The following is a 23020-nucleotide window of genomic DNA, read 5'->3' as shown; positions in this document are numbered from 1 at the left end:
TCTTGCCTGTCTCAAGGTGTGGTTTCCCTGGACTACCAGAAGACCCGGTTTCATCTTAGATCAAATAGTAAAAGATCAATAATACTGATTATTCATATTTATATGGAATATCACATCTTACTGATCATTTAATAAAAGTACCCACTTACATCACGTCACAAGGTCATCCTTGGGGACGAGCCTGGCCAGACTCAGGAAGACCAATAACAAAAGAAAATGTGATGTTTTAAACCTCCGTTAGTTTCGCTTTTACTCTGATTACACCAGATACTTCAGCAGAGGTCGGAGTAGCAGGACCACGTGGATTACTTCCATCATCCTGGGCTCTGTGTGTGGATGATCTATGAAAACCAGGTTAAGGTGAGTCAGAGCCCTTCATAGAACTGCTTTTGCCATCAGCACCAGCTGCTCTTCATACATCCTGACTGCCTGTTGTCCTAACCCCAGAGTACGTACCTACTGAAGGTCACTAGAGGATGTTAACAGAGCAGGCTGGTGTTTAGCATGTCCACACTGTGGTCTTCATGTGCAGCTCTGGCTGATGGACTCAGTGCCTCTCTCCTTTTGAAGCCTGCTTCTTCCAGTGAGAGAACCACTCTGCCATTTATTACCGTAATTTCCGGACTATAGAGCGCACCTCAATAAAAGCCGCACCAACAAAAAAAAGGTTTTCTACACACGGCACTCGAAGACAAGCCGCGGCGCAGCAGCCACATGCGGGTCTCCGGCCCACAGCGCATGTACGGCCATAACATAAGATAATTAGACAGAAAGACGCTACACGGAGGTTTTTTGTTGTTGTTTTAATTCAACAAAACAAAATTTAAACACGGGTGAACGTGTCTGCAAGTGTAGAAAAGAAAACAGCACTGATAGCATTCATGTTTCTGGATGGTTATAAAATAAAAACAGCACTGACACGTTATTACCGGTAATCTGCATGTTTAGAGGAAAAGAACAGCGCTGACTCAGCATTAATAAGCCCTGGATGGTTAGAAAATAAAACTGCACACAAAACACGCCTGGTTAGTAAATAAAACACACTTGCCTACCAGAAGAAGTCATTCGCTCTCATCTTCCTCTTGCGCACTAAAGCCATTAAAGTCCTCTTCTTCAGTGTCGGAGTTGAACAGCCTCAGAAGAGCTTCGTCACATACCTTTTCTGTGGCGATGTCAGTGTCGCTGTCCGTGTCGCTGTCATCATCCCCGGGTGAAGCTGGCTTGAATGAGTTCTTCCCGCTGCCGTCTCCAGCGCTGAACCATGGATTCATTCATGCCAAGCTTACTTGCGGCAGCACTGTTTCCCTCCTGTACTGCCAGATCGATGGCCTTCAGCTTAAATGCGGCAGCATATGAACTCATACGTGTAGTTACCGTGATGAGGGGGTATGGATTTGAAACACATTCTTCGTCGTGCCGGCTGCTTGCATGTGCTAAATTAAAATGAGCACTTTCTTCCATTTCCACTTTTGACTTCCACCTGTTTTACTTTCTGCTAAAGCGCCCCCTGGTGGCAGATGAAGGAAACTCTTCAGTGAAGCCGCACCTCATTATAAGCCGCACGGTTCAAAGCGTGGGAAAAAAGTAGCGGCTTATAGTCCGGAAAATACGGTAGTCATTTCTTATAACCCTTTGACTACGTTTTCATGGCTCACAAACACATATGTCTAAATAAACAGTTTTAGATAATTAAAAATTAAATGTTGGTCTATCTTTTATAACCACAGGATCCTGAGATACTCTATTTTTCCACATTTTTCCATATTTGTCCCGTCAACACAAGTTTAGGCTAAATCCAAAGGAAATTAAAATTTCCCAGCTTCCACCCAGCATTCAAACGCACCATGGACGCACAAATCAGTCAGGCGAGAAAAGGGTCTCAAAAGAATTTTTGTACTTGTAAACTGATCTGTGTGTAATGTAGTTTTGTCCGTGTTTACCAGGTGATTTGTGTGTAGGAGCTGAAGTTACACACGAAAATGTAAACACAAGTTACAAATCAACATTCACACACACACACACACACACACACACACACACACACACACACACACACACACACACACACACACACACACACACACACACACACACACACACACACACACAAATCTAGACACACATGCACAGATCTTTTGAAACTTGTTTCTCCCCATACATCATCCACATGTATGAATTTAGCTTTACAACGACTAAAACACAGTGCCTGCTCACATGGCAGGATAACGGTGATGGTGTCTGACTTGCTTCTTCCCGTCCAACAAGTTCGAGCATGTGCGTGATTACCTAGCGACTCTAAAGAAAATCGCATCCGATAGTCTTACGTTGTGGGGGGTGTTAAGAGGAACGTGCTGCTGCGCTCAGGAGGACGTCAGGACTGCTCTGACCATGAACTCAGACATGGCTGGTGGCCTGATGTTCAGGGAGAAACAACGGTGCTGCCGGCTGAATGTGTCGAGTAGCCAATCAGTGCGAGGTGATGGAAGGGCTGTTGCTCCTTCTCTGACACATTTCTTTACTTTAAAGCAGCGTTCCTCAATCTCGACCCAGAACCTCCCTTTCAGACTCTGTAGCTGCATCTTTCACATCTACTTAGGCGGCGCTCTTTTGTAAATAACAGGACGAGCACTGCCCCATGTTAGAGCCACGGTTCCGTCATCACCGCTGCTCATCCGCTTCAGCAACGAGTCTTACTTTCACTCGTCGAGCCGCTCATGATTATTGTACAAATCATTCCAGTCTGTCCTAGAGGACATACACAGATAACCCGGCACCAGTCACCCCGGTGATAGCTGGTTAATGCACTTTAACTCATGATGTTAAACTGACTCTCTGGACGTCTCCTGTGATTTATGTCAGCAAATGTCCCCCCACTGTTTCAGCTGATACTTCCATTAGAATCATAATAAAATGGAGCTCGGTAACATGAGTCTGAACCCAGCCACCCCAGCTGTCACCTCAGACCCGCGGATCAGCTGATCCAGAGGCAGAGAAGCAGGATAAACAGTCAAACGCAGCTATTAACTAGTGCAGAAACCTAGCTCCTGTGAGCGGGCACGGCCACTGCCCAGCTCCTGGCTAGCACCCTGCATGTGTGACTCAACAACCACACATAGCAGCAGGATGCCTGCTTTTCCAAACTCGGGAGAATCCATCTTGTACCTGTTATGATCCGCCCCGGTCTCCCTGACTGTGTCTCTCCTGCCTTGATTAACCTTATTGTTCTCACCTGTCCCTCATTACTCTGCCCATGTGTTCCTGATTTCCCTGTGTATTTATACCTCCCTCCTAGTTGCTGTCTTCGTCGGATCATTGTTTGTTCATGCGTGTTTTGTCCCGTCTCTCCCGTTCCACCATTAAACCATTTTTATTTTTTTCATCCGTGCCTGCTCTTCTGCCTCCTGGAACCCTCCACCACACTTGGTCCACCATCTCCACCCTCACAACATGACAGTACCGCTCCAGTTGCAACCAACTCAGCAACTTTTTCACTGTTCCTAACGACTTCTTGACCCCCCTCAATGACTTTTTCCAAAAAGCGCCTAGCGACACACCTAGACATTTCTCAGGACCCGTTGCTACTTTCTGTAGAACTTTCTTGTAGATATTCCCCACAGATTAGCAACAAAGAAACCGTTTGCACTCTGAACCGTTCTTCCGGGAGTAAGGAAGGAGAACGATAATCTGCACATGTGCACGAGGACTGACCAATCATAAACCGTTTTTGGCCGGTCTGAAGACAAAGGTACATTTGCAGAGCTGGAGACTGCCGATTTACGCCTGCTGCTGCTGCCGGCTCACGCTTCTCCTAGAGACGGCGCAGGCGTCAACCTGCGATCTCTGGTTCTGCAGCCGTCAGACTCTTTGGCTTTTCCTGTACTTGGCAAATAAAGTCAACCGGAGTTTCAACTACTGTCCCGTTTACACACGCAGCTCTGTGGATGATCTGAATTTCCTTCAGTGACAAAGGGATGGTTATACCATGAGACACCCGCTCCCTTCTGCTCGGTGTGCCGTTATTATCACGATGGAGAGAATACACAACAGAGGTGTAAAAAAACTGCTTTTTAGGAAAATGTGTATGAGAATGAGGAGAGCAGGAGGTCTGAGTTATATCCTACCACAGAACTGATTGGATCACCACACAATATCCGTCTTAATGTCTCTTTATTGATACTTTTGGAATTTATTGTACGTATCAAAGCAATTTGGGCCATTTTAATCATACTAATTAATAACTTTAACATATAACATAGTTATTATTTTCCTCACTTTTCGTTCCTTCCTTCCTTCCTTTCTTTCTTTCTTTCTTTCTTTCTTCCTTTCTTTCTTCCTTTCTTTCTTTCTTTCTTTCTTTAGATGCTATGTGTAAAATGAATGCCAAAGTGGCGTGATGACGTCATCGATATGTAAATTAGCACGTGGCATCATCTGGCGACATCTAGCGACTTTTGGGGGGAACTTCAGCTCCTTTCAGTCAAAAACAGTTGGCAACACTGGTTACAACCGTCTGTCATCCGTACTAAAACAGGCCGGACCAATCGTGTGTCGGCACTGTGCTGCAGGGTGGGAAGTAGTCTTGACGGTGGTATCAAGCACACAAAACAAAACAAACAAACATGGCCACCTGTTGACACTCCCCAGTAAACAACAGTCACTACGGCAACGCGGTGTCCACGGTGTCCATGCCGGACGTCTTAAATTAAAACATGAAACAGAAAATTCCCTAAAATCCATTCCGATATATTAGTACATGCCTGCAGCTACATGTGTAACTGTTACTTTGACAACTAGTTAGGTGTAGTTTAACATATAGCCTGTTGTGGATCAGCTGTAAGTGTACGCACACTCGGTGACCTCATGAACATGTCAGAGAGACAGCTCTTACAAGCCAGGTCCCGAATTCAAATCCAGGCTGGGATATAGGAGATTTTTAACTCAGGTGGCACACAGGAACGTTTTTATTCCACTAATGATAATTTATTACACTAATGATATTTTATTACAGTAATGATATATTATTACAGAAATGATATTTTATTACACTAATGATATTTTATTACAGAAATGATATTTTATTACACAAATGGTATTTTATTACAGAAATGATATTTTATTACAGTAATGATATTTTATTACACTAATGATATTTTATTACAGAAATGATATTTTATTACACTAATGATATTTTATTACAGAAATTATATTTTATTACACTAATGGTATTTTATTACAGAAATGATATTTTATTACAGAGATGATATTTTATTACAGTGATTATATTTTATTACAGAAATGATATTTTATTACAGTAATATTTTATTACAGAAATTATATTTTATTACAGTGAGCTATTTTACTACACTAATGATATTTTATTACAGACATGATATTTTATTACACTAATGCTATTTTATTACAGAAATGATATTTTATTACACTAATGATATTTTATTAGACATGATATTTTATTACAGTGATGATATTTTATTACGCTAATGATATTTTATTACAGAAATGATATTTTATTACACTAATGATATTTTATTACAAAAATGATATTTTATTACAGTGATGATATTTTATTACACTAATAATATTTTATTACAGAAATGATATTTTATTATGCTAATGATATTTTATAACAGAAATGATATTTTATTACACTAATGATATTTTATTACAAAAATAATATTTTATTACAGTGATGATATTTTATTACACTAATGATATTTTATTATGGTAATTACATTTTATTACAGAAATGATATTTTATTACAGTGATGATATGTTATTACACTAATGATATTTTTTACAGTGATGATATTTTATTACACTAATGATATTTTATTACACTAATGATATTTTATAACAGTAATGATATTTGATTACACTAATGATATTTTATTACAGAAATGATATTTTATTACAGTAATGATATTTTATTACACTAATGATATTTTATTGCAGTAATGACATTTTATTAGACTAATGATATTTTATTGCACTAATGATATTTTATTAAGGTAATGACGTTTTTTTACAAAATTATATTTTATTACAGGATGATATTTTATTACAGAAATGATATTTTAATTCAGTAATGATATTTTATTAAGGTAATGATATTTTATTGCACTAATGATATTTTATTGCAGTAATATATTTTATTACACTAATGATATTTTATTGCAGTAATGATATTTTATTACAGTAATGACATTTTTTACAGTAATGATATTTTATGACACTAATGATATTTTATTGCAGTAATGACATTTTATTAGACTAATGATATTTTATTACACTAATGATATTTTATTACAGAAATGATATTTTATTACAGTAATATTTTATTACAGAAATGATATTTTATTACAGTGATGCTATTTTGTTACACTAATGATATTTTATTACACTAATGATATTTTATTACAGAAATTATATTTTATTACACTAATGATATTTTATTAAAGAAATGATATTTTATAACACTAATGATATTTTATTACAGAAATGATATTTTATTACAGTGATGATATTTTATTACGCTAATGATATTTTATTACAGAAATGATATTTTAATACACTAATGGTATTTTATTACAAAAATGATATTTTATTACAGTGATGATATTTTATTACACTAATAATATTTTATTACAGAAATGATATTTTATTACGCTAATGATATTTTATAACAGAAATGATATTTTATTACACTAATGATATTTTATTACAAAAATGATATTTTATTACAGTGATGATATTTTATTACACTAATGATATTTTATTACGCTAATGACATTTTATTACAGAAATGATATTTTATTACAGTGATGATATGTTATTACACTAATTATATTTTTTACAGTGATGATATTTTATTACACTAAAGATATTTTATAACAGTAAAGATATTTTATTACACTAATGATATTTCATTACAGAAATTATATTTTATTACAGTGATGATATTTTATTACACTAATGATATTTTATTTTAGTAATGACATTTTATTAGACTAATGATATTTTATTACACTACTGATATTTTATTAAGGTAATGACATTTTTTTACAAAATTATATTTTATTACAGTGATGATATTTTATTACACTAATGATATTTTATTACAGAAACGATATTTTATTGCAGTAATGATATTTTATTACAGTAATGATATTTTATTGCACTAATGATATTTTATTGCAGTAATATTTTATTACACTAATGATATTTTATTGCAGTAATGATATTTTATTACAGTAGTGACATTTTTTTACAGTAATGATATTTTATTGCACTAATGATATTGTATTACACTAATGATATTTTATTGCAGTAATGATATTTTATAACACTAATGATATTTTATTACAGTAATGACATTTTATTACAGAAATGATATTTTATTGCAGTAATGATATTTTATTACAGTAATGATATTTTATTGCACTAATGATATTTTATTACAGTAATGATATTTTATTACAGTAATGACATTTTATTACAGTAATGATATTTTATTACACTAATGATATGATATTTTATTACAGTAATGACATTTTATTACAGAAATGATATTTTATTACAGTAATGATATTTTATGACACTAATGACATTTTATTACAGTAATGATATTTTATTACAGTAATGATATTTTATTACAGTAATGGTATTTTATTACACTAATGATATTTTATTACACTAATAATATTTTGTATTTTTTGTATTTAAAGCTACTCTCCCTGGGCTGCCACCTTACCGTGGTGGAGGGGTTTGAGTGTCTCACTGATCCTAGGAGCTAAGTTGTATGAGGCTTTCTGCCTCTGGTAGGGTCACCCATGGCAAACAAGTCCTAGGTGAGGGATCAGACAAAGAGCAGCCCGAAGACCTCATGATTAATTATAAATGGAAACCATGTTCCCCCGCATGGACGTGGGTCACTGGGGGCCCCCCTCTGGAGCCAGGCCTGGAGGTAGGGCACGTTGGCGAGCGCCTGGTGGCTGGGCTTTCACCCATGGAGCCCGGCTGGGCACAGCCCGAAGCGGAAACGTGGGTCCCCCTTCCCATGGGCTCACCACTGAGGGGAGGGGTCAAAGGGGTCGGGTGCAGTGTGTGACGGGTGGTATTCGAGGGCGGGGACCTTGGCGGTCTGATCCTTGGCTACAGAAGCTGGCTCTTGGCACATGGAATGTCACCTCTCTGGTGGGGAAGGATCCAGAATTGGTGTGTGAGGTTGCCATGCGTTGAGGTGAGTCCGACTAGATATAGTCGGACTCACCTCAACGCATGGCTCTGGCTCTGGCACCAGTTTCCTTGAGAGGGGTTGGACTTTCTACCACTCTGGAGTTGCTCCCACTGAGAGAAGCCAAGCAGGGGTGGGCATACTAGTTGCCCCCCCTCTTGGTGCCTGCACGTTGGGGTTTACCCCAGTGAATGAGAGGGTAGCCTCCCTCCGCCTACGTGTGGGGCATCGACATATATACTGAACAATTGATTCCATAGGCTCCAATAATAAGTTTTTGTGCCAAAATGGGAGGTGGCCACCACAGCCATTTTGACCGTGTCACAGGTTCCGTCAAGCCCAGACAATTCCACAAAAGGGAAGAGAGGTGGAGCTGAGGGTGGGGCTGTAAGGCTGGGATCAACTGACGACACCCGGTCAAACTAGCTACAAGCTAACCTGAAGCTAACCCAAAGCTAACAAGGAGGTGGGAGCTAAGCTAACAGAGGTAGCAACCTAGCTACAACCGGAGTTAACTGTGCACAACACCAGATCTTCTGAATCAGAGATACGCCGGACTGACCGCTGGGTAAAACCGGGTGGAACACAGAGGTCTCCCGAAAGCTGCTGAAAGCCGGCAGCCCGCGCAGCAGACAGAAGCTGCGATCAGACAGAGATGCTCCGAGCTGCGGGGAGGGGAGAACCACAAGCTGGCCGGCAGCCCACGCAGCACACAGAAGCCGCGATCAGACAGAGATGCTCCGAGCTGCTGAAAGGGGAGAACCACAAGCCGGAAGCCTGCGCAGCAGCCCGCGCAGCAGACAGAAGTCGCGATCAGACAGAGATGCGCCGAGCTGCGGGGAGGGGAGGAACGGGTGGAAAACAGAGGTCTCCCGAGAGCTCCACAAGCCGATAGTCGGAACCCAGCTCCACCAACCTGTTATATTTCACCCATTTTCTAAAGTGCAGCATTATGTTAAATGCACTGGGTTTTACCCTATTACATTTAAATTTCATGGTTAAACAGTACATGTTAAAATCTAAGCTCAGCTCGGCAGTGACCTAAAATACATAAATATAATTTTACTTACCGAAAAAAATGAAGTGAAGACTCCTTGGACGCTCTCAATTAATGCCACAGCAAGTCATTTTGTCAAACAATTGCACAAATAACATCCAAAGAAAAACGCACAAACACAGAGACTCAAAATCCCGGCACAGTTTCCAAGCCAGACCGAGGCTCTACTGAGGCCTTTCCACGGAGCTAGCTCTGTGGTCACGTGATGCTCATTAATTATACAGAATTTTAGGCTTTTAATACACTTAAACAGAAGAGTGAGAAAAAAAATTCACCCCCTTCAGAGTTGTCATGAGTGTAAACTAGATAATTTAAACCAAAAACATGTTTTGGTACCAGGCTGTAAACATGTTTATTTCTGCTGTGAAATTGGTATTTTTAACATGGGAGTCAATGAGGATTTGCTCACTTCTGATACCAGCCCCTAGTGGATGAGGGTGGAACTGCAATTTTTGGTTCTTCCGGGTTGGGCTCAATTTTTGAACCACACTGTGGGGGCTTGGTGTGGGGGCACGGGATCATTCAGTGGTGGCAACCCACAAATCCGTTGGTGGAGACCGGCGGTTAGGGATGCTGTCAAGCTAAAGAAAGAGTCCTATCAGGTATTTTTGGCCTGTGGGACTCCAAAGGCAGCTGACGGGTACCGACAGTCCAAGCGGAACGCAGCTCGGGTGGTTGCCAAGGCAACAACTCGGGCATGGGAGGAGTTCGGTGAGACCATGGAGCAAGACTTCCGTAAGGCTACGAGGAGATTCTGGTCCACCATCCGGCGCCTCAGGGAGGGAAAGCAGTGCACTATCAACACTATCTATAGTGGAGACAGTGTGCTGCTGACCTCTACTCAGAATGTTGTGGATCAGTAGGCAGAATACTTCGAAGACCTCCTCAATCCCACCAACACGTCTTCCAGTGACGAACCAGAGTCTGGGGACTTTGGGTTGGCCTCTCAAATCTCTGGTGCTGATGTCACTGAGGTGGTTAAAAAGCTCCTCTGTGACAAGGCTCCAGGGGTGGATGAGATCCGCCCGGAGTTCCTTAAGGCTCTGGATGTTGTGGGGCTGTGTTGGCTGACACGGCTCTACAATATCGCGTGGACATCGGGGGCAGTCCCACAGGACTGGCAGACCGGGGTGGTGGTCCCCTTATTTAAAAAGGGGGACTGCAGGGTGTGTTCCAACTACAGGGGGATCACACTCCTGAGCCTTCCTGGTAAGGTCTATTCAGGGGTTCTGGAGAGGAGGGTCCGTTGGATTGTTGAACCTCAGATTCAGGAGGAGCAATGTGGTTGTCGTCCTGGCCGTGAAACACTGGACCAGCTCTATACCCTTAGGGGGATCCTGGAGGGTGCGTGAGAATTTGCCCAACCAACCTACGTGTGTTTTGTGGATTTGGAGAAGGCGTTTTACCGCGTCCCTTGGGGGGCCCTGTGGGGGGCCCTGTGGGGGGTACTCCAGGAGTATGGGGTACCAGGCCCTCTGATACGGGCTGTTAGGTCCCTGTATGACCGGTGTCAGAGCTTGGTCCATATTGCCAGCAGTAAGTCGGGCTCATTCCCAGTGAGAGTTGGGCTCCGCCAAGGCTGCCCTTTGTCACCGATTCTGTTCATAACCTTTATGGAAAGGATTTCTAGGTGCAGCCAAGGTGTGGATGGCATCCGTTTTGGTGGCCTGAGGATCAGGTCTCTGCTTTTTGCAGATGATGTGGTCCTGTTGGCTTCATCAGAATGTGATCTTCAGCTTTCGCTGGAGCGGTTCGCAGCCGAGTGTGAAGCAGCTGGGATGAGAATCAGCTCCTCTAAATCTGAGACCATGGTCTTGATTCGGGAAAGGGTAGAATGCCTTCTCTGGATCAGGGATGAGGTTCTGCCCCAAGTGGAGGAGTTTAAGTATCTCGGGGTCTTGTTCACGAGTGAGGGAAAACTGGAGCGTGAGATCGATAGGCGGATTGGTGCTGCATCTGCAGTGATGTGGGCGTTGTACTGGTCTGTTGTGGTGAAGAGAGAGCTGAGTCAGAAGGCGAAGCTCTCGATTTACCGGTGGATCTACGTTCCTACCCTCACCTATGTTCATGAGCTTTGGGTAGTGATCGAAAGAACGAGATCGCAGATACAAGCGGCCGAAATGAGTTTTCTCTGAAGAGTGGCTGGGCTTTCCCTTAGAGATAGGGTGAGAAGCTCGGTCATTCAGGAGGGGCTCGGAGTAGACCCGCTGCTCCTCCACATTGAGAGGAGCCAGCTGAGGTGGCTCGAACATCTGGTCGGGATGCCTCCTGGACGCCTCCCTGGTGAGGTTTTCCGGGCACATCCAACCAGGAGGAGAACTAAAGGAAGACCCAGGACACGGTGGAGGGACTATGTCTCTCACCTGGCCAGGGAACACCTTGGGATTACCCCGGAGGAGCTGGCCCAAGTGGCTGAGGAGAGGGAAGTCTAGGGCTCTCGCCTTAGGCTACTGCCCCCGCGACCCGACTCCGGATAAGCGGATGAAAATGGATGGATGGATATTTTATTACAGCAATGATATTTTATTACACTAATGATATTTTATTGCAGTAATGATAGATTTTTACAGTAATAAGTAGCATAAATGTAATTATTAAACACCCAAATGAGACGATGTCACGGCCAAAAAAGACATCGGTTCAACTTTCATTTTGGAACTATTCGTCAACCATGACGTAACGTCTCAGTTTGATGCAGTTTCAACAGTCATTAAACGTCCGAATGTTTGCTGGGTCGCTTTAGCAGGTTCATTAGCATAACTGTGTGCCCTCCAGGGCCGGACCGTGAGAGCGGGGCAGGGGGTTGCTTTGCTCTGCTTCTCCTAAGTAGCAGCGGTGGGGATGCCGGCGGTTTGCTTCGCTGCCGTGCGTCGTCTGTGTCAGCAAAGAAGGTAAGGCTGGGGACCACAGTGCCTGGCGGTCGACCAAGGTAAGCATGGCCGCTGCCAGGCTGATAGAGCGCTGGGGGAAACCTGCCCTTTATGCACTCATTATTCTTGCACAAGCGGCAGAAATGACCTGAAGACTTGGTAATCACCGTGTGAGTTAATTAATGAAGCTTGAGTGAGTTGTTGTTGATTTTCAGGTGCACATGGTATTCGTTATTTGAGTCACTGTGATTGGCTAAAGACAAAATACGGTAGCCAGTCCCAGCCGGGCACTGCCTTGCACGTCCTCCAATCAGCTCCACATATTTTATCAGGTAGCCCCTCCCCTCTTTCAGATGGTTGCTGCTGCAGAGACTCCAGATGGAAATGTGTAGACGCCACAGGAGGCAGGGCTACACAGATCTGGCTGCTGCCAGGTGAATGCTCCGATGCAGATATGACAAAAAAGATATGAGTGAAGTGATGAAAGCATGTTTGAAGGCAAACAGCAGAGGACAGGATCCCCCTCTCAGACGCTACAGCAGAGATGATGGCTGGGGTCGACCACACAGCTTTGTGACGGAAGCTGTTGAGGAATTTATCGCTGGATGTATTTCAGGATTCCTTTGAATTCATTTCTAAAAGAAAACTGCATTGTACGCTTGTTGCTGTTCTGGTTGAAGAAGGCAAGGTGTGTGATGGACTGACAGACGTTTGACTCAGTTTAAAGCTTTAATGTGGCCCTTTGAGCCTTGTGTTGAAAGGCATGTTTAGCAGCTTTTCCCATCTGAGAGGGGGACGACAATGAGTGAAACCACTCCCTGTAGGACCAAAACTGCTATATCTGTGCCATTTATCACCGTGTGTGGGTTTCTCATGCTTTAAATCATCCAACAGTTCTAACTCCTGGGCCCTCTGGAGCACTTGTACACTTTGTGAGAGGACCGTCCTCTGGTGCACCGCTGGTCTCATCACCCAGGCATGAGCAGAAGGAAATAAGAAAATACTCACACTTACCAGCTGCAACACATCTTCGTCTTTGGGCATGATCGAGAGCTCCAACGTGTTTTCACTGTTTAGCAGCAGAAAAGTCATGATGTCACTAGCAGGTACAGGGGACATAAACAGTCAAGCCAACAGCAGATTCCCACCTGTTTTGGATGAGTGCAATGACCTGAGAGTAGGTTTTCCCCAGAATGCTCTCCCCATTCACCTTCACCAGCCTGTCCCCTGTAGAACACAAAACACAGTCAGGAAGCGAAGAAATCATCAAGTCCAGGTTGTCTCTTCTATCAGCAAACAGTCTGTAGTGGTTTCACCTCTTCTCCCAAACTGTAGGACCAAGTCTGCTTCAGCAACATCATTGGTGTTCCGGCCACTGCCGTTTGTCTGCTGCACCTGAGGAGCTGTCCAGCAGACCATGCCCACCTGCTCAACCTGGCTCCGCCCTGCACCAACCTGGCTCCACCCTGCACCAACCTGGCTCCGCCCTGCACCAACCTGGCTCCGCCCTGCACCAACCTGGCTCCGCCCTGCACCAACCTGGCTCCGCCCTGCACCAACCTTGCTCCGCCCTGCACCAACCTGGCTCCGCCCTGCACCAACCTGGCTCCACCCTGCACCAACCTGGCTCTGCCCTGCACCAACCTGGCTCCAGCCTGCACCAACCTGGCTCCGCCCTGCACCAACCTGGCTCCACCCTGCACCAACCTGGCTCCACCCTGCACCAACCTGCTCCACCCTGCACCAACCTGGCTCCACCCTGCACCAACCTGGCTCCGCCCTGCACCAACCTGGCTCCGCCCTGCACCAACCTGGCTCCGCCCTGCACAAACCTTGCTCCGCCCTGCACCAACCTGGCTCCGCCCTGCACCAACCTGGCTCCACCCTGCACCAACCTGGCTCCGCCCTGCACCAACCTGGCTCCACCCTGCACCAACCTGGCTCCAGCCTGCACCAACCTGGCTCCGCCCTGCACCAACCTGGCTCCGCCCTGCACCAAGTTCTTTCCACTGCACATGAAAGAGTCGTGAAGCCACCTCAAACATCCTACGAGGCAATTATCCACCGTTATAACAAATGACTTCCTGTCCACGGGCAGCCAGGTGTGATGTTTTAGACGCGCCCCAGAAGCGAGAGCGAGCTATCGTTATGTTTAGTCTATTTTTAACGCTCTACGCTTCCAAAACACATCAAACGCCGTAGTTTAGATCAAGCCAGACAGGAAGTTAAACAGAAAAGCAGTGTAAAACATCTGGAAACTTTCAAAATAAAACTCACATGCTGTTAGGTAATGTTATCAATCCAAGATTGCCTTAGGGAAAGTTCAAAGCACAGGGTGTTATAGTAATCAATCGATCAACACCAATACCAATCACAAACAATCAATTTAGACTTTGCAAAGTGGAGAGGAAGAATACAAACCAGTCAAAGGGTTGCAGTTCACGCTCCACTAATTATTTTCATGATGAGGGGACGAGTGAACGGGGGTTATAATAGGGGTAGAAGCTTTCAAAGACCAGAAAGCCGACCTAGCCATGTGCATATCAATCCCCAACCTGACTGTACCCGATTAAGCCAACAGCCAAAAGACGCAGCCAGTCCAGAACGGGAGCCATCCCAAACAAACGGTTACTACTGAACAAATAAGATCTTATCGATTGAGTAGAGGCCTGAGAATAACCGAAAAATAAAAAATGAAAATATTATTTGAAAAAGTTCTCCAAACTGTGGGTTATTTGTTTTGCTGTCAAGCACAACTGTTAATTACTTATTGCATTTGTGACTCCCCGTGTGGATTTCAAAATGTCCAACCGAACCGCTGTATTTCATGTTAACAAACTCTCAATTGTTACAAAAGATATTGATTCATTTCATTTATGTACAATATTGAGTGAAACTGATGTCCCCTTATCTAGACTGTTAATAATGATTTTCATTCTGCTCTTCATATGGAACGATTCTTGGAATCAAATTATTAGAATTGAGATTGCTCTTTGGAATAATCACACGCATGCAGCACCTCATTCGGTGTTCTCCCTTCATCAGGTTGCCTCTGAAACATTCTTATCAAACTGTATGGTTTATCATTATTTTTTTGGGCTCGAGGCATGGGATCATTGTCGTGAAATACTCGATTTGTACAGGATTGGTCCCTACAGAGATGAACATCTCTCCTGGTTCTATCAGTTTCCTTTTCTGTAAGTTATGCTTAATGGAGCTCTCATAGAAAATGGTGGATGGTTATGACAACGGATTAAATAGTTTAAATTCTGGTACTAAAATAATCTAGATTACACATTGTGTCCCTAACAACATGTATATAGTTGGTTCAAACAAGTGATCCCAACCTAATGACTTTTGTTTTGCATTTAATCCTGTAATGTTTTTTTAACGCTTGGTTCTGAATCCTTTTTACATTTAATTTCTAGATTCTTGACGTTCAAAGTCTTCACATCCAGACAGGGGAGTTCATTTGATGGAAAACCCACACCCGGGTGTATAAGAGCTGGTTTTGCAGTACCTGTTTATATTCAAAACTGCATATGGGGCATTTCCAAAACAAAGTTTGTCATCATTTGAATCTCTCTAATATCTGACTTTATGAGATAACTCGTAAGCTGTTGGAAGTATAACTAGAAATGAGACAGTCACAGCTGATGTGACTCACATTGGTTTTATTTTCCTCCTGTTGTTTCTTTATGGTGGCCACCTTAATCTATTGGTTTTGTTTGTCTATGTATTATTCAATATTTGTTACTCTTTTCCTTTTGTCATGGAAAGCCTTCAAGCACCTCTAGGCTTCTCCGAGTACTTGGTATTTGGTTTGGTTTTAATGTTTATCATTCGCTTTATTTTTCCTTAGATAGATCCATTGTTCTATTCTATGTATTGATGTATTGAGTTATAAATCAATTGTCTGGTTTCCAACTGGGAGTTTAGTTTAACAGTATGCTTTTGCTTGATGGTTCATTGTTGTGGTTATCTGTTCCCTTTTGGAATGTAAACACCAGCTCAGCTCGTGAAGACTCTGACTCGAGTTGTCGACTGAAATGTTTATGTTGTCAATCTAAGTTCCCAAGCCAAATAGTAGTTGATTCTTTTTCATCTAACTGAACAGTTCGGCAGTTTCGTAGCAACTTTAATTGTTTTTCTTTTATTTATTGTTTTGATCTTTTAATCTTTGTTATTTCGTTTGGAGGATGTGAGCAGACATTGTGAGGCCTATTTCCCACTCTGCTCCTTTAAGATTTAAGTTGATTGGGCTTAGCCCTCCAGGGAGCCAGCTCCCCTACTGGCCACAATAGGCACCTCTGTTGTCAAACTGCCACCCAGGGCATGGAGACCCCAGCCCATCCTGCCAGGGCCCAAAGCAGCAGCATTTCAGAGCCCTAAGGAGTCCGAGGGCACCAACCCAGCCCCACCCCAGCAGAAAATCTATGCCCATCCCTGCATTTGCACAACTTCCAGAATATATGACATGGGACATCCAGGTAAGGTTGGGTCCTCCCCCTCCTGGACCTCCCCCTCCCCTGTGATGGAACGGCAGAGGAGCCAAGGTGTACCTGAGGCCCCCGAACCCGGGCCAGGCACTGCTGCGTGTTCCTGCCTTCTTCCCGGCAGCATACATGTCAGGACCCGACCCCCAAGGCCCCGCCCAGATCCCCACACGGGGCCGGCCACCCCCAAACCCCGAGCCCCCAGGCCCCCACCCAGACCCGCCCAGGGGTATTGCAGCTGCCAGACAGTGACCCATGGCCGCCGCCAAGATCCCCAAGGGGCCCCACTCACAACCGCCAGCAGTCCACCCCCCGAGGCAACCCAAGCACCTCCAGAGGGGGGCAACGGCCCCCCAGTCCCAGACACCCCCAGTGAACCCACCTCCAGGGAACATCCGGATACTCCAAACTCAGACCCCACACCCCCCACCCTCACCATCCCGCAGGACAACATCAACGGCCCCCCACCCTCGCTATGTGATGGAACCGATCAAAGGAGCCCAGAGCGATTCATCTGAAGTGGAAGCAGAGGCTAAATCAAGTGTAATTTGATCTAACAAAAGATTTCTATACTGGTTAATGCAGAGAGTTTCTCTATTTTTCCAATTCAAGAGGATAGTTTTCTTAGCGATGCATATGGCAGTCAGAACCACGTGAACCACAGATGTTTCAATCGGGACATCGTCCAGGTTTCCCAGTAAACAAAGAGAGGGGGAAGTTGGGATATGACATTTCAGACACTTTGACAGATCCTCACATACTCTACCCCAAAATTCCTGGACAGGTGGACAGGACCACAGTGCATGAATGTAATTGTCAGGAATGTTGTTTGTGCAGTGTGTACAGGTGTCAGACGACACAAACCCCATCTTGAACATCCGATGACCTGTATAGTGTACTCTGTGTAGAATTTTGTACTGAATTAATTGTAAATTGGGGTGTCTGATCATTTTAAAAGTTTTTAAACAAGTTTGGGACCAGAAGTCCTGGTCAAAGCTAACTGATAGATCCACCTCCCATTTTTCAATAGGGATTGCAATTTTATCGTCTATTTTGGACAGTGTCTCATAAACTTTAGACAGTAGTTTGGGGGGTTTGAGATTATAAAAGTCATATACCCTTGGTGGTGTTTGTAATTCTATTTTATTGAGCTTAAATTTTTGTTTGACTACAGATTTAATTTGGTGATATTCTAAAAAGTTATTATTATCCATTCCAAATTGGGAGACTATTTGATTAAATGGGATGAAGTCCAATCCTTCATATATGTGCTCCAGGTATAGGATTCCTTTATTTTTCCAGTCCGGAAGGTTCATCATTTTGTTATTTTGCAAAATGTCAGGATTATTCCAGATAGGTGTGAGTCTGCATGGTACTAGTGAAGACTCTGTCATTTTAAGATACTCCCACCATGCTGTCAGAGAGGTGCTGATACTAATACTTTTGAAGCTTTCATGTTTTCTTATGCTTGAGCTAATAAATGGTAAGTCTGAAAGCTCTATCGTATTGCAAAGTGTCTGTTCTATATCTAACCAGGACTCATCTAATGGGTTATCTTGCAACCATCTTGGTATATATTGCAGCCTGTTGGCTAAGAAATAATAATAAAAGTTGGGTAGATCCAGCCCTCCTCTGTCTTTGGTCTTCTGAAGCATCTTTAAGCTAATTCGTGGAGGTATATCCTGCCAAAGGAATTTAGTAATTGAGGAGTCCAGAGATTTAAACCAGTCAGCTGGTGGTTTGTTTGGGATCATCGAGAATAAGTAATTTATTCTGGGTAAGTCCATCATTTTAATTGTAGCAACTCTCCCCATGAGTGATATTGGTAAGGATGTCCATCTTGCAAGATCATCTTCCACTTTCTTTAAAAGTGTGATGTAGTTTAGTTTGGTTAGATCTGCTAACTTGGGAGAGATATTAATTCCCAGGTATGTGATATTCCCTGACTCCAATTGTGTATTAAGCAAATTGACAAATGAGAAATTAATTGGTAGAACTGTGGATTTTAACCAGTTTATAGAGTAATCTGAAACTCTGGAAAAAGAGTTTATCAGTTCTATTGCTTGGGAGAGAGAGGATTGAGAATTCTTGAGAAAGAGTAAAACATCATCTGCATAAAGACTGATCTTATGTTCTATTTTCTTACACTTTATCCCTTTAATATCTGTTGTTTGCCTAATTGCTGCTGCTAGTGGTTCAATAAAGATAGCAAATAGTGAGGGGGAGAGTGGGCATCCCAGCCTGGTCCCCCTCTGAAGACAGATGCTAGCTGATATTTGGTCGTTCGTCCTGACACATGCTGTTGGTGAACTGTATAATGTTTGTAGCCAGTTTATGAAGAAGTTCCCAAAACCAAATTTATGTAAAGGTTCAAATAAGAACTTCCAGTTAACTCTATCAAAAGCTTTTTCTGCATCTAGAGATAATATACTAGTTTCTATGTTTCTACTGTAAGAGAAATCTATCAAATTAAGTAATCTGCATGAATTTGTGGATGACTGTCTACCCTTAATGAAACCAGTTTGGCCAGGGTGTATTATGAAGGGGGTTACCTTCTCTAATCTTTTGGCCAGGGCTTTACAAATTATTTTGAGATCAACATTAATAAGGGAAATTGGGCGATAGCTGGTAGGAAATGCTGGGTCTTTGCCTGGTTTTAACAAGAGACTAATATTGGCTGAATTCATGTTTGGCTGTAATCTGCAGCTCTCTTCGATTTCCCTCACCATTCTGAAAAATGTTGGAGCCAGAATGATCCAGAATTCTTTGTAGAATTCTACTGGGAACCCGTCTGGACCTGGAGCTTTCCTATTTGTCATGATTTAAGGGCTTCCTGGAGCTCCGCTGATGTTAGTGGCGAGTCCAGGACTGTAACTTGGCTGTCTGATAATTTAGGAAGTGTTATCCTGTCAAGGAACTCATTGATCTCATTATCTGATGGGTTTATCTGTGGTGAGTACAAAGTTTGGTAAAAGTCTCTGAAAGTGTTGTTTATTCTTTCAGGGTCATAAACTATATTCCCGGTTGAGTCTTTAACAGCAGATATGGTAGTTTTCTCTTTATTAATTTTTAATTGGCTAGCTAAGAATTTACCTGATTTATTACTATGTTCAAAGTTTTCTATTCGTAGTCTTTGTGCTAAAAATTGTGTCTTTTTGTCAATAATTCCATGAAGTTCTAATTTAGCTTTACGTAATTTGCTCATTAACTCTTCTTCTGTGGATGCCTCTAAAGACTTGATGATTTCTTCTAACTCCTGAATACGTTTGTTTTCCGTTTTTTTCTTATGTGATAAGAAAGAGATTATTTTACCTCTCATCACTGCCTTTCCTGCCTCCCAGAGAATAGATGCTGATGTTCCAGGCAGGTCATTATGTTCTAAATATAAAGCCCACTCCTTTTTAAAAAAATTCTATAAAACCTTTGTCTTTAAGCAGTGATGTATTAAACCTCCAGTTTTTGCTTGGTGGGATTGTCTTTTTATTTACCAGAGTTAAAGAAACTGGAGCATGGTCGCTGACAACTATGGGGTGTATCTCAGTGTCTGAAATGTCAGCCAACAATGAGCTGCTGACTAGAAAATAATCCAAACGTGAATGAGAGTGATGGACGTGTGAGAAAAAAGTATACTCTCTACGGTTAGGATGAAGAGATCGCCATGCATCACAAAGCCCATAATCACTCATGTACTGTTTAACTATATTAGTGGATTGCCAACTGCGCTGAGTCCCAGCTGTACTGAGCCTGTCTGTTAAGGAATTCATCCAAAAATTAAAATTACCTCCAAGTATAAGTGGACAGTCCAAGTGTTCGGAGAGTACAGAGAAACAATTATATTTCTCTCCTCCTGCTCCCTCACATCATCACACAAACATACACATAGGACCTTGGGGGGTGGGCAAGTCAGGGAGTGCGGGTATGGACCCCATTTCCGCATTCCTGAGGCAACCTGCTCCCCAATTTTATTTGCACCTTATACACTTCCACTGACGACATTCCACACAAACACACACTTAGGGCCTTGGGAGTGAGCACATTCAAAGGCATTTGACAGGGGGATATTTCAGCCTGGGTGCCGGTGCCCACTTCCAATTTTAAACCGCACTTAGACACCGAGGGCTGAGGGTGTAAATGGGGTGGGGTGGTGGCATCAGCTGGCATAGGCCGGATGATGCCCGCACTGCCCACTCACCACAGCCATGGAATACACCTCATGATCACACAACACTATACTGGAACAGGCGGAGGGAGACTAGGGGTCTTTGCCACCTCTGTTGTTGCTTGGCTTCCTGGGGCTGGAGGCTAGGAGGGAGATCTGGCCGTCTGGTTGGGGTCTGGGGTGGTGGGTTGCTGTGCTCAGCGTTGGGCGGGGGAGCCTGCTCATCAGCACCCCAGCAGAAAGGGTCAAACTCTGGTTACCGGTGATGGTTGTACCCAATGTGCAGCAGTACTGGGACCAGAGTGAATAGGGTGTGTATGGGGAGCATGAGTGGGTGTCCGGCGTGCATTTTTGTAAGTCTTGGGTTGTATGTGCATGTGTGAGCATGAGGGAGGGAGTGTGTGACTGTGTTTGTGTATGACTGTATATGTCAGGTGGGGCCTTTGACTCCTCCCCTCTCCTGGAACTTCTCTTGATTATATAGATCTTCGACCCCCCTCCCCTGCCACACCTGGTGTGAGGGGTTGTGCCTTGGTCTGCCTGAGTGTTCGTGGCAACCGGGTCTGGGGGTTTAAGATTTTGGCATCTGCCTGATAGATCCCGGTGGCTGCCTGGTGGGGTCTGGGTCCCTGGGCTCTGCAGGGTCCCCGGCGGGGGTGGTCGCCCCTGGGTCCCGGGTTGCTGGGTCCCGGGCTCGGCCGGCTAGGGGGTGGGAGGCTGCGGGCGGGCCTGTGGGCTTGCTGCTGATGTCTCCCAGGACTCTGCCGGCTGCTGGTTGTGGCCCCCGGGGCGATCCTCTGTGCCTCTCGAGGGGGGCGGGGGCCTTTCTGGTTGCAGTCTCCTTGGGGTTCCTATGTTCTGGGGCAGCGCCTGGATCTCTGGGACTTGGAGCTCCCCCCGTCTCCTGCGCATCTTTGGGGGGCAGATCTGTGGTCCCTCACACTCTCTGTTGGACGCTCCTATAGAGAAACCTTACATAAACAAGCGCGTGTACACACACAGGTGCTCACATGGTGCTCTCAAAAGTATGGGCTTGGGCACGTTCAACACATGTCTTAAGACTATGGTGGGCACTTAATGCACTGTGATTTATTATCGTGATTCTTCAGTTAAGCAATGTTGATTATTTATTTTTTCATCAAGTTGACGCAGTGATAGCGTGATCTTGCTGTATTGTTGTTGTGTCCCTTTTTTTTGTCCTTTTGCTTTTTTTTCTGCAGGTCTAGAAGCAGACTCTTGTTCATTGTTTATTTTTGTGGACCCCCCCCCCTCTTCTCTCCCCACCTTTTCTTTTCCTTTCTCTTTCACCTCTGTCTCCGTGTCTGGTCGGAATTACAAAGCATTCAACAACAATAACAATAAAGTTTTAAGTATCAGGCGTGACATTAAAAGCAGACGCTTTGATGCTCCACCTGAGAGTAAATCTGTAAGGCTTGTTACCAGCATTCAGACATCAATTCTGTTTGCTTCACAGCCAGACAGGACACGGGAAAAAAAAAAAAAAGAAACCAGGATTTAAGTTGATTTCTTTTCTTTTTAGTCCATTGTTTCTATATATATATATATATATATATATATATATATATATATATATATATTTTTTTTTTACACTTTTGTTTTGGTGCTGGAACACAACGCAACGCAGTACAACCATGGTCTCCATCAACCAACAAAACAACTACCTTAACTATCTTAATCAATTTCCCTCTGAGATTAATAAAGTATTTTTGAATTGAATTGAATTGAATCTTTTGTTATGTTTTCATTACTTTTGTTTGTTTTGACACAAATAACCTGGGAAATGGATAACGGCTGGTACGCATGTATTCAGTAGTACAGTCACAGATGAATCGGTACTAAACTATTGGGGCAGCAGTAGCTCAGGTGGTACAGCGGGTTGCCTCATGGGTTCGATTCCAGCTCCCGCCAGGGATATCCTGCTGTTGTGTCCTTGGGCAAGACACTTCACCCAACTTGCCTGTGTTAGTGGTGGTCAGAGGAGCCGATGGCGCCAAATGGCAGCCTCGCCTCTGTCAGACTGCCCCAGGGCGGCTGTGGCTACAAGTAGCTTACCATCACTAGCAGTGTGTGAATGTGAGAGTGTGTGAAAGCGTCTTTGGGTGTCTAGAAAAGCGCTATGTAAGTTCAATGCATTATTATTATTATTAAACGGTTGTTTGTGGAAGT

General features: G+C 43.4%; 1 protein-coding gene across 12 annotated transcripts in view; it reads right to left on the bottom strand.

Annotated features, from left to right (window-relative positions):
• The window catches only part of LOC107374279 (rho GTPase-activating protein 23), a 171207-nt gene that overhangs the window by 23136 nt on the left and 125051 nt on the right, over positions 1–23020 (bottom strand). For 10 of the 12 annotated variants that reach the window (XM_054736349.2, XM_054736351.2, XM_054736346.2 and 7 more), the window contains 2 exons: positions 13327–13405; positions 13187–13247 (listed from right to left, as the gene is read on the bottom strand). In XM_054736349.2, coding sequence (XP_054592324.2) covers positions 13187–13247; positions 13327–13405 — 140 coding nt within the window. The remainder of the gene's footprint in view (positions 1–13186; positions 13248–13326; positions 13406–23020) is intronic. The other 2 variants (XM_054736347.2, XM_054736345.2) reach the window with 1 other exon arrangement.

Source organism: Nothobranchius furzeri, chromosome 16, assembly GCF_043380555.1.
Source record: "Nothobranchius furzeri strain GRZ-AD chromosome 16, NfurGRZ-RIMD1, whole genome shotgun sequence".
In the NCBI taxonomy this organism is placed as follows: domain Eukaryota; kingdom Metazoa; phylum Chordata; class Actinopteri; order Cyprinodontiformes; family Nothobranchiidae; genus Nothobranchius; species Nothobranchius furzeri.
This window is presented reverse-complemented; position numbering and strand designations above follow the sequence as displayed.